This window comes from Aythya marila, assembly GCF_965140915.1.
Source record: "Aythya marila genome assembly, chromosome: 1".
Taxonomy (NCBI): Eukaryota; Metazoa; Chordata; class Aves; order Anseriformes; family Anatidae; genus Aythya; species Aythya marila.
Genome location: NC_139042.1, coordinates 187,926,424 through 187,941,784, shown reverse-complemented (window position 1 = coordinate 187,941,784; position 15,361 = coordinate 187,926,424). Strand labels below are relative to the sequence as shown.

The 15,361-nt window shown below is 40.9% G+C and overlaps 1 protein-coding gene across 5 annotated transcripts in view; it reads right to left on the bottom strand.

Annotated features, from left to right (window-relative positions):
• Positions 1 to 14,381, bottom strand: part of BRD1 (bromodomain containing 1) — a 62,126-nt gene extending 47,745 nt beyond the window's left edge. For 4 of the 5 annotated variants that reach the window (XM_082784833.1, XM_082784834.1, XM_082784835.1 and 1 more), the window contains exons 1-2: positions 13,988 to 14,381; positions 8,161 to 9,541 (exon numbers count right to left, since the gene is read on the bottom strand). In XM_082784833.1, the coding sequence (XP_082640959.1) occupies positions 8,161 to 9,527 (1,367 nt within the window). In that variant the 5' untranslated portion in view covers positions 9,528 to 9,541; positions 13,988 to 14,381. Of the gene's footprint in view, positions 1 to 8,160; positions 9,542 to 13,987 lie in introns of those variants that run through there. The other variant, XM_082784837.1, reaches the window with a different exon arrangement.
• Between the last annotated feature and the right edge of the window lie 980 nt (positions 14,382 to 15,361).

The following is a 15,361-nucleotide window of genomic DNA, read 5'->3' as shown; positions in this document are numbered from 1 at the left end:
AATAAATTATGGCATTAAAAATACAAGGCATTTACAAAAGCAACAGAAGGATAAGGAGAGGAAACTGTTTTGTTTTGAAAAGGTAAGACAGACTCAAATTTAAGATTAAAGTTAATAAACAAAAATTCCTTACCCAAGCTGTTGTATATCAGCTGCCCTACTCTACCCCTGTCCTCACACGGAGAGGCTTGATATCTCCCCTGCCAACAGCAGTACTCTTAATGGTCAAAGACATCTGAACTAAGATGTGAGAAGTAACACTAGTCCTGTATTTCTTCATTTTTTAGCTAAGTGCATAGAATATTTTCCCTCAACACAAGAGATCTGCTGTTGTGATATTAGCAATCTCAGAACTTCCTCCTTCCTACGGGTGGCTGCCTCCCTCTACCAGTTTCAGCGTAGCTGTCTCTGTGGCAACTACAGCAACTGGTTACATGGAGGAGTAAAAACATTACCTTTTGTGACTATGTGGCAGTTCAGCATTGAAAAGCCAGCAATAGATAACCTACTATTTTCTATTAATCATCACTGATTGCTGCACGGACAATGCTTGCTGTCTAACCCCACTGATATTGTTTTAAGAATTCTAATACCTCAAGATTTATACAGTATCTCTCCATCCTCAAGTTTTCAAAAATACAATCCAGAAAGATAAATTCCATCTTAAGGCTAATTTTGTTGGTTTTTTTGTTTGTTTGGTTGGTATTTTGTCCCCCTCCACCCCCTGGATTACTTTAAGTAATTCTGGCAGAAGGAACTTCAGACGAGAATCAGCAAGATTCAGTAACAGTAAATACCCACCCACTAAAACCAATCAAATTTTAAACATGAACTAAAACTAGTATTTTAACTACTGTACTTCTCCTAAGCCTGCAGTATTGATTTGTGATTTTGTATTTTCCTTTATCCATCACAGCTGGATTAAAGCTTCATGTAAAATACCAGCAAAGACTGACTTATACTCCATAAAATCATATTTAGCATCACTAGAATACCCAACGTCTCTTGAACTGTGGTAATACCCATAAACAATCGAATGACATTCCACTTCACTGTGCGAATAAAATACCCCTATTTTCAAATACAAAGGCTGCAGATATGTTTTTAAAAAGCTGTCAGAACAAAACACGAAATATCTAAATTGAATTAATCGTTACTAAGGAAACCGTGCATCCAAGGCTTTCAAGCCTTGCTCAGCAAAGTTCCAGAGAACATACCGAGACTCCCAGGAAACAGGGAAAAAAAAAAAAAAAGCACACAAATATTAACTACAAACGATTACAGTAATTCCACTGACACTGACTGGAAAAGAATTAACGGAAAAATGGAACAAAAAAAAAAGCTGGGGAAGTTCCTGCTTTGGGAATTGGAATGAGTTCTGGCACCTGGCCAAGCACTCCTCCTAGCTCAAAACTTCAAAACTTCAGCTCTCAGAGGTGTACATATTTTATATGTTTTAACATTCCAGATAGTAAATTTGCCTCTCTCTGTTAGGTTAACTCTGATAATATATTTTTTTTCCTCTGATATATTTCCCAAAGCCTCAAAGTGTCTTCAGGTTCCTATTTATTACTCAAAATTTTATTGGTATTTAATTTGATTTTTACTGAACACATAGGAAACATGCTTCATGCTTCAAGTGACTGAAACTAAGCAAGCAGCTTGGAAGTTTTCTTAGGTAGAAAGTAGAATGTTGCACTGAAGGGCTTAGAAAATGCTACATTAATTCCAGTCCCTTCTCTATTAGTGATAACAGGTTACTTTGTTCCTATCCTCCCAATGAACTCTGTGACCTTCAAAACCTTTGGATAAGGTAGAGGAAAAAAAAAAAACAAACTACAGCAGCAACAAAACCCAGTCACACTGGAAAACTTCCTTAGCCTTCTCAGAAAAAAAAAAATCACAAGCACAGATTTCCTTCTGCCTCTTTCTATACATCTTAGGGTCATGACTTTTCTTTGAAAGCATTCAAAATATTTGCTTTCATTGAAGGAGTCATAGCCATACTGTCTATGATTTTGAAATATAATCTCTAAAGCTAAACTCACATTAGCAAATTAATAAAATATTAACCCAAAACAGACTTTTGTCTATAATGGAAATTAAAGCTTTAATTTACAATTTTTTTGCGCATTTTGTAACTTAGACTATTGAATAAAAAAATAAAAAACAACAAACCGTTCTTAAGACAATTCATACAGAAAATCTTGATTTTGTATAGAATTAGAAGATGTATCACCCTCTAGTCACCACAAAAAAAAAACAAAACAAAAAACCACACATAATGGAAGTTCACACAATTGCTGAAACTCAGAAGCACCAAGGGAAAAAAAAATATTTCAAGTAGCTGTGGTGTTTTATTACTGTTAAATTCAGGTCATGAATTTTGACCTCCCTAACTTTAAATCAAACCCTGAGGACGCACAGGGCACTAATGATGCACCATGCCAAAATATCTAACATATTTTAATTCCACTTCTAAGCTTCTTTGACCTGTACACACAAAATAAACAAAATATACACACACACAAAAAAAAAAAAAAAGAAAGAGAGAAAATTTTACCTATAGTATTTTCCTGTATCCCTTTTGTAAAAAGGGAGTGTTTAAATATGAGGCATCATTTCCACCCTAAGGATGAGGGAGGAATCACCCCCCCAGAAATCAGCCAATATTTGGCTTTTATTGCCAGATACAAATATGCTCTGCCCTCTCCTCCTCCCCCCTCCCTTTTAAATTAAATTCCACTTCTTTTTTTTTTCCCTTAAACACATTTACTAATTCTTATCTAAAAAGGCAACTGCAGTCAAGATGAACTGGCTTGAAAATAAAGCTCATCAGTTACTGTTTTCATTATTATTTTGTTTGCTTTAAATAACGCTGAGGCAAAGCTGGAGACCACTCTAGAACTTCTTTTCTCGATTTAGGCAATTATTTATTTATTTATTTTTAATTTAAGCAAGAGGGGTAGGATGACTTCAATAGATGACATCTACGCATAGAGAAGGTTTTGAAGTTGATCCACCTGATAAGAAACATCGGTGACTGACTGTTGGTGGCATCCCCTTATACTTTACACCTAAGTGGTTCCACCACCTAGGTGCAACCGTAAGGCCTATCTCCATCACGCTCTCCTATAATTAAAATAAGGATCATTGTGGGGAAGTATATATACACACGTATGTATTCAAGCTAATAAGCATATGGCTAATAAGCAATGGTCTGCATTTATATGGCTTCATTGCAACACTGGTCCTAGTAGCATTATCCAATGTTTTTTTCTGATGTTGAACTTTAAGTAGTATTTATTGTTATTTTCCCACACTACGATCTTTCAGAAAGTATTAGAGAAAACCAACGCACTAAAACATCAAAATAAACACCAAGAAGAAACCCTCAAGCCACATGTACAGTCAAGATGCATCATCCACAAGAGCAGACTGACAGTATTTCAAAGGCCTTCATGTATGTTTCTTCCCACTTATATAGTGTTTCATCCATCACTTCCTCTTCATTTATTTTTCTGGTCCATGCTCCACTTTAGAGGCAATGAAGATTCCTGTGTCTAGATATCATAACTACAGTTAATTGTTAAGAAAGTAGGGTAATTTCTACCAGATAAATTACAAAACAAACACACACCAGTTCTGCCTTGAGACACACAGCTACAGAAAGCCGGTCTTACCACCGGGAACAATGTGCTTTCTAATCACAGCAAAGGTCAACATGGAAAATTCTGGTTATACAAAACACCTAAGTGTTAATTTCTAAAGACAGCTGAAAATATCTTTGTCTTAACATTTTTTTCTTAGTTATCTGCTTGCTGCTTAGCTACTTTCATAAATACCCTTCATGCTTTTTCAATAGTGTGATGTAACACAGCTGACAGATGAAAAGCAAGCACAATGCCTTGTTCCTATCTATTATTAAAGTGGTGGTTCTTTCGCTTATTTTTTTGTTCCCTGTACAAGTATTGCATTTCAAATGCTTTCTTAATTACAGACATTACATATATACCACATAGAAACAGAAACTAAAAATGAAAGCAAATATTTATATACTTTAAAATGTCTGCTTCCATTTACTAGAGCAGTAACTGCACGAATAGTGTTTTTAATGAAACAGATTACAGTGTCTCAGCATGTATTTCCAAAATACTGAAGATTAAGTATTTCATTTACTTTTCCCCCAAGTATATGTCCACAAAATCCTAGTTATACAAGATTTTTAGACAACACAAACACTACTCTTAGCTTTGCTTTTCATAAAGCAATCACATCCTAGATGCCTCTTTCAGCACATCAAATCAAGAGACTACACCAAAACAACGTTTTTCATAATATAGAACCAAGCACTCAAAAATAAGAGAAACCAGATTAGTTGTAATGTTCTCTCTGAAAACTTCCTTTGTGCATCCATCCTATTCACTGAGTAAGGTAGCTGTTATAAAGGTTAATGACAGGTAGCAACAGGGTAAAAAAAAGAAAAAAAAAAAATCACAAGAAATGTGCAGAGCTAGTACAAGTTAACTCATGCAGACAAGAAGCAAGGTTTAGATTGTCAAGTCAACCACAAAAGCCAGAATTTCCTAACTCAGAAATTTTGGGCCTGCAATCTAAAGACAATACTTTTTGTACTTAATTAAGAAAAAAAAAAAAGACTAATTTATTTAACTAGGCAAAATTCAACCATCACACATCATCGGTGAACTATGCACCTGCACCTTGGCACTGCAAAAACAATTTGCCACTGTTTCCAGACAAATTAGCTGGTGACAGCAGGAGGTTGGCATTCTGACTTTATTGCCAAAGCACCCAGGTACTGCCTGTCCCTGTCATACAGAGCTTTGGCTGGAGGCAACATCCTTCTCCCCTGCCTCCTCCCACAAAGTGTGTAGCTGCTCTGACACTTCCCAGAAGCATGAGACTAGATTAAGCTCATTTCTGTATCTTGAAAAGAAAAAGAAAAAAAAAAAAAAAAGAAAAAAGAAAATAAAAAAAAGAAGAAATAAAGAAAGAAAATAAAAAAAAAAACTGATGAATTCAATAGAAGCAACAATTTTCAACACTTTATATTTCAACAAAAAATGAGTGGAATTTCTTACTGAAGAGAGAACACACTTCTGTAGACAGAAAGATCTGATGCAAATCATGTATATACATATGAGATTCCCCATTAGTCTCGTATACTATTCCAAGTGCTAAGCAACTTACTAAGGAGCCTGCACTGACAGCACTGAAAACTGAAGACACCTCCAGGCTCTAATGTGACATCCTGCACCTTTGAAAGTGGATACTTAGGTATGGACTTCCTAAAAAAAAAATGAGGTAAGAGAGGATAGATGCCCAGAAATAAAAAGAAGGGAGGGGAAACAAGCATTCATCTCCTATTACAACCATTTAAAATCTTCTGACCCTACACTACACTCAGTAGTTCCCAGATGACAAGTCTGTGGGGCCATATAATAGACAGATTATAAATGACTAAGGAATTACGACCTGTGTAATTTGAAGTAGATACAGAAATTAATGAGTTACAAAGAGTTGTCAAAAATTATGAAGTACATTGTTTTACACCAGTATTTTTAACATACCTTGAATATTAAGACAGATGTCTTACAGTACGGAATTATTATAATTGGTGTCAGTGTAATGTCCAGTCTTCTACATACACTCAACAACAACATACATCCCTTCTACCTTCAGCTAAACATGAAATGTTTAGCTGAACAAGAATGGTTTCCCTGAGCAGGTGTGCTCAATGGCTACATCCACCAAATATTGTCCTGCTCACTATATTCTTCACATTTGTGTACTAATGCAGCTATAGTGTAGATATTAATGATGAAGAAATTACACCAAACCAAATACCACCACAAGTGTGCACTTCTGATACAGAATACAGTATCAGAAAATTGTATTTTGTCAACTAATACAAATATCTATGCTTGCATCCAGTAATATGAAGCTGAGCATACATGGAATACAGTTGACCCTCTGCAGTTCTGGAAAGAAGTTTAGAAATCAATACCCTTTACAAGTCTGTTCCTTGCATGCAACAACATGTAAAAAGAACTAATACAGTTCTGATGATAGTATCCTTTTAGTGTTGGTGTCTGACAAGTTACCTGTGGCAAGCATTACCAGTGCTACAACTGAGAACATGCATTCTAGTTCTCAACTCTCACATAGCCCATTGTCTTTTGTAGTATATTCAGAGAAGGAGAAAAAAAAAAATCAATCAGGATTGTCTTAATTCAGTCAAAAGGAAATTCTTTTATATGAGCTCCCCCTCCCATGGACAAAAGCACCATTTCAAATAACAAGATTTGTTGCTAACTGTCAACTTAAGCCTTTCTTCAGTGTATCACCAAACAAAATCAAGCAAATCACAGAAGTGAACAGTGTAACCATCTGATGTTTGCAAACACCACACAGGAGCTAAAGGTTGTTTGTCAAAGTCAATATATAGCTAGCTACATACACTAGCAAATCTTATTGCAGGAAGGCATTGCAATCTCAAAACATTACTTATTTAGATTAATTTAAGTGGTTTTAAATGTTCACTACCTGAAACTTTGGATCCAGCTTTCAAAAAGCATGGTTTATTTATATTATCCTAAGAACCTTGTACATGATTAAGCTGCACATGGGAATTGGTGCCTTTTTGGAGAAACTTTCTAAAGTGCTATTATTAACTTCAATAAGAATTTAATTCAAGGGTTAGGCAAACATACTGATGTTGTAAAAGCTGGTATCAAAACAAATACTCAATAAAGGCAAACTTGGTTTTAGTCCCAATAGTCCGATTTTGCATTTTTTTTAGCACAGTGAGTTATTTATCAAATGTTCAGCAAAACCAAAGTTGTATCTTTCTAACCCAGAGCTTTTCTTCATTACTCATATCCCCAAAACATGTATTTCTACTGCTGAAATGCATTAAAAGTGAAAGAAATCTGAAATGAGACAATACAGCTCTTTTAAACTACGATGTAGCTAATCTAATTGGTTCCAAAACCTTTAACCCCTGAAACAAAGATAAACAACATTTCCATTTTGCTCCATTCTGTTATTACATATGAAAACACCACTTGAACCACCCCCACTTTCTCAGGCAGGCAACACTTCTCTAGCCTCACCAGATCTAGAGCCATCTGCAAGCCCCCTGCTCATCACTGTTAAAATACAAAAACATGGCACATTAAATGTAAAGGGCAACTTCAGCTCTGGTGTTTATATTTGCAGTAGTAATAAAAGCTTCTGCGAGAACTGCAACAGGTACACTAGTAGAAGAATCAGCTTAAACAGAACTTCTTACAAAGAATGAATTTGTAAGTGAAGACATGGTTAGGATTAAAACTCATTTGCACGTTCATTAATTATTTTTTGTTCAAACAAAGATTACACTAAAGTTATAGAACAGATTTTATATCAGAATTGTATGGGAGAGCACATTCGTTTTTGGTTACATGACTAAGAAAGAATGCAACTAATTTACAATCAACTTTTCTAAAATAAAAAAAAAGTACACAGGTTAGCAAATTCCTCAAATTCTTCATAAATGCTACTGTATTTGCAAAAGAAAAATGCAGATATAGGAGAAAAATGAAAAATTACTCTGCACTGCAAGAAGAGTATTTCTTGGAGGGCTTGTTGTACCCTCATAGATCTTAAGGTACAAATTTATGCTTAAGTTATGTGAGATGAAACAAGATTCAAATTCTATATATGCCAATTTAATTTTTATTTTGGAGGTCTTAAGGTTAGGAAAAGAAGTTCAGATTCCCAAATTATGAATACATTTAACCTTGAGCTTGGCTTTTTAAAATGAATGTCAACTACACAAGCGATTTTGAATTCAGTGGATAATTTTCAAAAGTACAGCAGACAACTGCACACACAACATCATTTGGTCTGACAAAAAAAAAGTTTCTGAATTCAAGAAGTCAGACCACTTACTAACTTATCTAAAGAAGTTACTGCATTTTTAATGCAATTTCACTAAAGTACAAGGTACATCGTTCACATTAATCCTCTGAATACAGCCTTTAAGGAAGACATAGAAGAAACATACAAAGGCTTTAAGTCAGTATCTAAAAGCATTGGCTTAAGATTAAACAGGTAAATACATAAAGGTTTCTCTCACTTGGATGGTTTGCTTACCTCTGGGGGGGGATATAAGGAGCAGATACTGTTGGCATAACTGTACAGGGTTCAACCACTGTTTTCTTGGCCTTTTTTGTCTTTTTTCTGACTTTTGATGTAGACCTAGCAGTTCTGACTGATCCCTCCTTCCTACAAACACCGTTTTTGATTTCAGCTTCTCCATAAATATTTAGAGGTCTCCGTATGCAACCTGGTGGAGTATGTACATCACAATAGGCAGTCTTTTTTACAGAGAACGTTGTCCCACTGCCAGTTAGTTCTTTCACAGGTTCCATTTTCATATATAGACCAGCTTTTTGAGCACACGTCACATGGAATGCAGTATAGCAGTTTGCTTTGTGGCACTGGATGCAGGCACCAACACCTTTCTGTTTACAGAGGTAGCATGTTAACTTCCATCTGGCCGGGGGAATGTTCCTGACACCATCAATTGGCTCGATAAAAACTGTATTGGCAAATCCAACTTCTGGAATCCACAAAGCACACACAACATGTCCCCAGCGATCATCATCAGTCTTTTTAAAGGCACCTCCCTTGTTTGGGCACAGCACACAGTCTACAGGCCGAGAACGGGACTGCAGACAGTGTCTGCAGAGCCACTGACCCTCAGGTATATATGGCACCCCATAGCATTCCTGATGTACTGCTAAATTACACATATCACAAAACAGGATTACATTGCTGTTCTGACATTCACCATCCATGCATATACAACACACCGCATCTTCATCAATTAAAGACTGATGATCACCCTGTTTTTGGTTCTCACAATAAGACTCCTTTTCAAACCTATCCATAAGGAATTCAAACATGTTTTGTGAAACAACTGACACTCCATCACTTTTCCGCTTTTCATTTATTATTTCTAACCACGCATAATCTTCCTCATCCATGTCATACTCAACTTCATTATCAAGTTCTTCTGCTGACTTCTCAATGAATTTGTAATAAACTGGAGGTCTCCGAGGAGCTGAAGGGGGACTGTATTCAACAATCCGTACTTTTGGTTCTGGAAGAGGAGTTGTTGTAGCGGGTATACCGTGTGAGCTCGGAAGAACTTCATTTTTCTTTTTCACTTTGTTATTTTTATGCCGTTTGCTTCTTAGACAAACTGGTGGTCTTTCACTATTTTCCTTATTGCTGTTGCATTCACTCATTTCCTGGGCTGTAAGATCATCTTCTAATATAATCTCTAAAGGATCAAAGATACTGATCCTATGCAGGCGACCTTCAATTTCTATTTCAACCATTCTTTGAGCTTGAGCGTACGTCAAGGTTTCTCGTGTAGGGGAGTGCTTAATACTGCATGGGGAAGAAGAATGCCTTGCTGCCGATACTCGATGGCATCTTCCTTTTCTCCTCATTTGGTAATGTTTACCTAGAACGAGAGCAACAGTTAAAACTATGAACTCTGAAAAATGACTTGAAAATGTTAGTTTTATTATACTAAAAGAAATAAGTTAAGTCCTATGGCTCCCAAACCACCTATCCAATTAGAAGAAAAAAACTAGCAACAACAGAAAAATGCTTCTCACCCTTGGTTTATAAGACTGCTCAGGCTTGAACAAAGTAACTTGATGATAAAATGATCTCCTAAATGCTAGCTTCTCTAAGTAAACACAGCTATATAAAATCCATAATAAAAATGCTGCAGAAGAGCTAACGGGAACAACTCTGCATAAGAAAAAAAGAATCAGAAATGCCACAGAAAAATAATAGAGCTGTTACATTGGAATTACTGTATTAAAGATTTTCTTAAAATTGCTGAGTAACTAGAATTGCAATTAAAAATGCAGTTTCTTTTTTTTTTTTTTTCCCCTGAGCTTCAGTTTTTTCAGATTTTTTTCCTCTAGGTCTCCCATCTGAAAGTACTAACATAATCCTGAAAGTTTTTCCCACAACTGTACCAGTGCAGTTTGAAATACATTAACAGCTCAGTTAGTACACCTATGCTTACAGCTAGAAAAACATATATACCTCCAAGTTTGACAGCCTTTTTTTTTTTTTTTTAAATTCTTCATGAACCTATTATTCTTTACCTTACTATACTTACCCACAGAAATGGTTCTAAAAGCATTGTATCTGAGAATCACATCATTGCCATGGCCACAAAGTTACCAGCATCAACACACATTTTACTGTTTTACATAACTCCCATAGTAGCAGGTTGAATCCCAGTCAGCGCCAAAACTTTTGAATACAAAGAGATGCTCGAAATGACAAGAACACAATTAAACTTGCAGTGACTGATACAGTGAAGTATGGGCTGCAGTTATGAAATATTCCGCTTGTAATTTGACTTAGGCTCTGAGTACACACTGGGTGCATCTGTGCGTGCACGCATCCCTCAAACCCTGGTCCCTCAATCCATTCTTCAAGAGTTCTCCTCAGCAACTGGAGTAGGCAAGTATCTCCCTGTCTTTAAATTCAAGCCCAAGCTCTTTATAAATGACATAATTTCCAAGTTTATCAGCTGCTGGAACAAGATCAGCACCCATTACACACAACATACCAAAAAAAAAAAATAATAGACTTTTTTTTCCCTAGCATGAAGCACCGTGACTAGAACAGGAATGCATTTTGGCTACAGAAATTCTCATTAACAGCTTCCATGCTTACACTCTATATGACACATTCCCTTCCCACCCCCCCACAAAAAAGAAAGGCTGAACACTATTACAGAACCAACCAATAACCTCAAGCTTAAAAGTTCTTTTACTCCCCTTCCTAATAAATCATTAATAAAGCAAACTTCAACCTCAGGTACAGAAAAAAAAACAACTCTTGATCTTTAATCACCTGCTTAAAGTATTATTAGGGCCTCCTATTTTAATTCTGAACAGACAGAAATACTGCGACACTAACAAATTCACGTCAGTGTCACCTATTAGTTAAAATAACTCAGCTAGCATCAGCACGTATTGCCAAAAGAGCAGACAATTACAGAGATCAGAGCACAGTTATTGTCACAAAGCACTGTAGCTATTTTATGAAGAAAATAGCAAAGCCTGGAACAATTAATACACAAAACATCCTGTGCAGCCTGCCTTTTGCTTTTGTTGTCTGACACCAATTTCAAGAAATCCACCTTCAAAGTCCCGAAGGAATTCATTTTAAGGGAAGACTAGACAATTTAGGCAACAAGTGTTAAAAGCAGCTCTTGAGAGGGTCTTATCTATCTGCTATCACAAACTGACCTTGGTTTCCCAAAGAGAAATTAAAAAGATGAATCTAAGCTACCCTTATTATTCATGTAAAGATTAAGCGTATTACTCACAGATCTGACTTTTACACAGATATTCCTTAATTCTTATTACTTGTTTTTATAGCACAAGCTCAAAACCAGACAACAGTCAATGTTTAATCATCACACACCTCTGATCTGCTCTTTATAAATAATGGAAGAATAAAAAAGGTTCCACCTCTTCAAACAAGTTTGGAGAAATATTTAATAATCTAAATCTGTTAAATAACATAGGATTAAATTAGACCTATTTCTTAACTCCAGAAGTTTATACCACTAATGCTGTTACAGAAGGCCCACTAACTAGAAACAGACATACGGATAATTTAACTGCAATTAGAAGTTAGTTCCCACAGTTTCACAATAGATTTTGTGATTCAGAGGCCAAAGATATCACAATGACCCTGATTTGTTTATTAACGTGAACAAATATGAGAGATTTTTATAGCTAGTACATGATGTGTCAGTGTACAGCAACCTACTACAGATCAGTATGGTTTCATTTTATGGTATTTTTTGATACTTGTCTTGAATTTAGTCACCAATAAAAACAAACAAATAACAAAACCCTGATCATTTAGTTATGTTCATCTCACACAATTGCACAATTTTGTCTAGATGTAAAGGTCTGTGTTTTCTCTTTAAATCTCTCTTCCTACAATTATGAACAGATACATAACCAGCCAAGATATTCATGAAGACAGCCAGTGTTCTGAACAAACTACTGAGGGAGACATGGGAGGTAGCCTTCAGAATCAAAAATTGTGCTACTTGTCCACATTTAATTATCTAACCTAACCCAGTATTACAGTACTATAATAATAATTTCCAATCTCTCTACACCTATCTTCCTGAAATTCTTAGGCACTGCTGCAAACAGACAACAAGAGGAAGAAACTATTTTGAAGCACGTGCATTCTCACCAAGGACTACTGCCAGAAACGTCAAACTGTATGAATCAGTGCTAAACAGTGGCTGAGCTAACGTCTAAGCACCTTCCTTGTAGTATTCAACTGTACATAAAGCTCAATCATGAAGCAAATTATGATTTGCTGGTACAATGGATACCCTACACATATAACGCAGTGAACACAGATCTGGAATTGGCACTAATCTGGCATAATTTCACTGAAACTTAAGTGTGAATAACCTCAGCACTCCAGGAGCCAAAGCAGCAGTAGCTTTGTTTTGTTGCCCTCACAAGTCTTCTATTTGCAAGTGTCCCATAAATATTCCAGAGGAAGACTGGGTTTCTACATAACAAATTCATGACCGGCTTTTGGTTTGCTTTTCCTGGTTAATTATCAGACACCTCTCTTCCCTCTCCCTCTACAGTGTCCCGCAGGCCCCCAGGAATGAAGACTACGCACGTAACTTTGAAAAGCAGTGAACTATGCCACCAGTTTCCAGTCGATATTTAAAAAGCAACATCACGCTTTTAGCGGAGTAATTTCAATATACTTCTGCCACAACTTTTCTGCCTCTTTCAACAAGTCGAAGAGTGTAGGAGGTCAGACAGGAAAGTTTGCAGCTCTTCCCTCTCGGAATTACCTCAGCTGCTTGGGAAGAGGCGCCAGCAGCCAGCTTGCCCCACCACAGCACAAGCGCACGAAGACAGCTGTCTGTGAGGGCGGCAGGAGGCGCGGGATCACCAGCAGCAGAGCACCACAACGCAGCCCTTGCTCACAAACTTCTCTCACAGCCTCGGTCCCGGTTACCTCCGCCCTAACCGCCCCGCTCGGTGGACCGGGCCCCGCCGTTCCCAAGGGGCCATCAGACGCAGCGCGCCCCAGGGCGCCGCTCAGCCCCACACCATGAGGCAGGGCAGGCGAACGCCGCTGGGGGGGGGAGGGGGGCACCACCCACGGCCTCGGAGCGGGAGCGTTTCCCCTCGGGGGAGACTGAGGAGGACAGGGGCGGGCAGAGGAGGCTGAGGAGGACGGGGGGAGGCGGCTCGGCCTCGCCGAGGCCGCTACGGTGACCGCCGGGGCTGCCGCAACGCGACGCTCCCCCCCTCAGCCCCCCCAAGGCCTCCCGACCCCCGGCGCCATCTCGCCCCCCAACCCCTCAGGCCCCGCCCCCTCCCTCAGGCCCCGCCCCCGGCGGCTCCTGCGCGGCCACTTCCTGCCCACGCCCAGGGAGCCTCCAGCGCGCACGCCCCCCTCCGCGCCCGATGGTTCCTGCCCGGCCCCGGCATTCCCCCCCCCCCTCCGCCTCCTCCTCCTCCTCCTCCTCCTCCTCCCTTCCCGCCTCCCCCCCTCCGCCCCCGGGAGGATGGTTCCTGCCCGGGCCCATCACCTCCCGGCCCTTCCCAACAGCCGCCTCCCTCCCGCCCTCCCTCCCCTCCGCGAAAATACTCGGCCCACCAAGATGGCGGCTGACAAAACAGCCCGAGCGGCGCCCTCCCCCAGACCGCCGCGCTCCGCTTCCCCCCCGCGCAGCCTTCCCCGACCACCGCCGCCGCCGGGCCCGGCCCGGCCCTTCCCTTCCTTCCTCCCTTCCCACCCGCCCACCCTCCCTCCCGGGCCGGTGGTCGGCGGGCCCCGCCGCCCTCCGCCGCCCTGCTCCGGCTTCACTCACGCTGTGGGAGCCGCCGAGGCGCGGCTGACAGACCTCCCGCTCCGCCTCTGCCGCCCTAATGGCGGAGCTCCCGCCGCTGCTGCTGCTGCTGCCGCTGCCGCCCGCTCCCGCGGCGGCGGGCGCTGAGAGGGCGGCGCTGCCCGCGGCGGCGGCCCGGCGCTGGCTGCGGGGCTGCTGCTGCTGCTGCTGCTGCGGCCGGTCCGGGCGCATTCGTGAGGCGCGGCGCGGGTCGCGCTCCGGCTGCGGGCTTCGGCGCTCGGCTCCCGGGGCTGAGCGGCTCCCCTCCCCCCTCGGCACAAACAATGCGGCTTCACCACAGCGCTGCGCCGACGGGGGGGAGGGAAGGAGGGAGAGAGGGAGGGAAGGAGGGAGAGGGAAGGGACGGGAGGGCGCCAGGCACCGCCCAGACCCGCCGCTGCTGCCGCCGCCGGGCGGAGCCTGCGCGCCGCTGCCCGCCCGCCCCTCGATGGCGGAGGCAGCGCCGGGCCGCGCCTCAGGGGACAGGGCGGGAAGGCTCCGGCCCGGCAGGGAGAGGGGGCACGGAAATGCCTCAGCGCGGGGGGATTTAAACCCGGGCGAACAGGGTGTGTGTGGGGGGGCGGAACGGGGGAGGGCTGCTTCACTGCAAAACCGGGGCTGGGAGCTGCGCGGAACTGCGATTTATTATTTCTGCGGGCAAAGTCCAAGCTCGAGCTTAGCGACTTCGCTTGGAAGTTCGCTCTTACGTCGTCTCCGGGTCGTGCTTCTGCTTTTGAGTAACTGGGATCGGCCTCTACGTTTTGAGCGGGCAAAAAACGCGTTGTTTCTAGCTCCCTGCGCAAAGGACAGCCTTTGTGTATTATTTTTAGACAGCCATGTTCGAGATCTGGAGGATTTTACTGTGTGTTTCCGTGGGACAGCTGCACCCACATGCTTCAAAAACTTCTGAGCTAGCCCTGTCTGAGGGAAACACTTGTCTTTGCCTATCACACAGAGTCCTGCGTGCAGTGAAAAACAGCAAAGAGTAGGTGTGGCGCTCTTTGCCCATCTGCAACCCTTTTCTTTCTTCAAAACAACTTCATAACTCTTTTATAACTTTTTTTTTTTTTTTTAATATATATTTGCCAGAATCCTTTGCCTCAACCAGCAGTTACTCCACCAACAGATTTATGGCTAGGAAATCAGGTATAGATACACCTGTCATTACTTGCAAAAAGTGAAGTAAGGTCCTAACAGCTCAAGTAACTTAGCTAAAGAAATCTTGTTCAACAAGCAATATAAGTACTTTCCGTCTCGCTTCCTTCCCCCCCCCCCCAAGGACCATACAAGCAGGCTGCTCTCTAGCAAAGCAGAGGGTATTAAAACAGGTAACATTTGTGCACTGCGCTCCCTGCA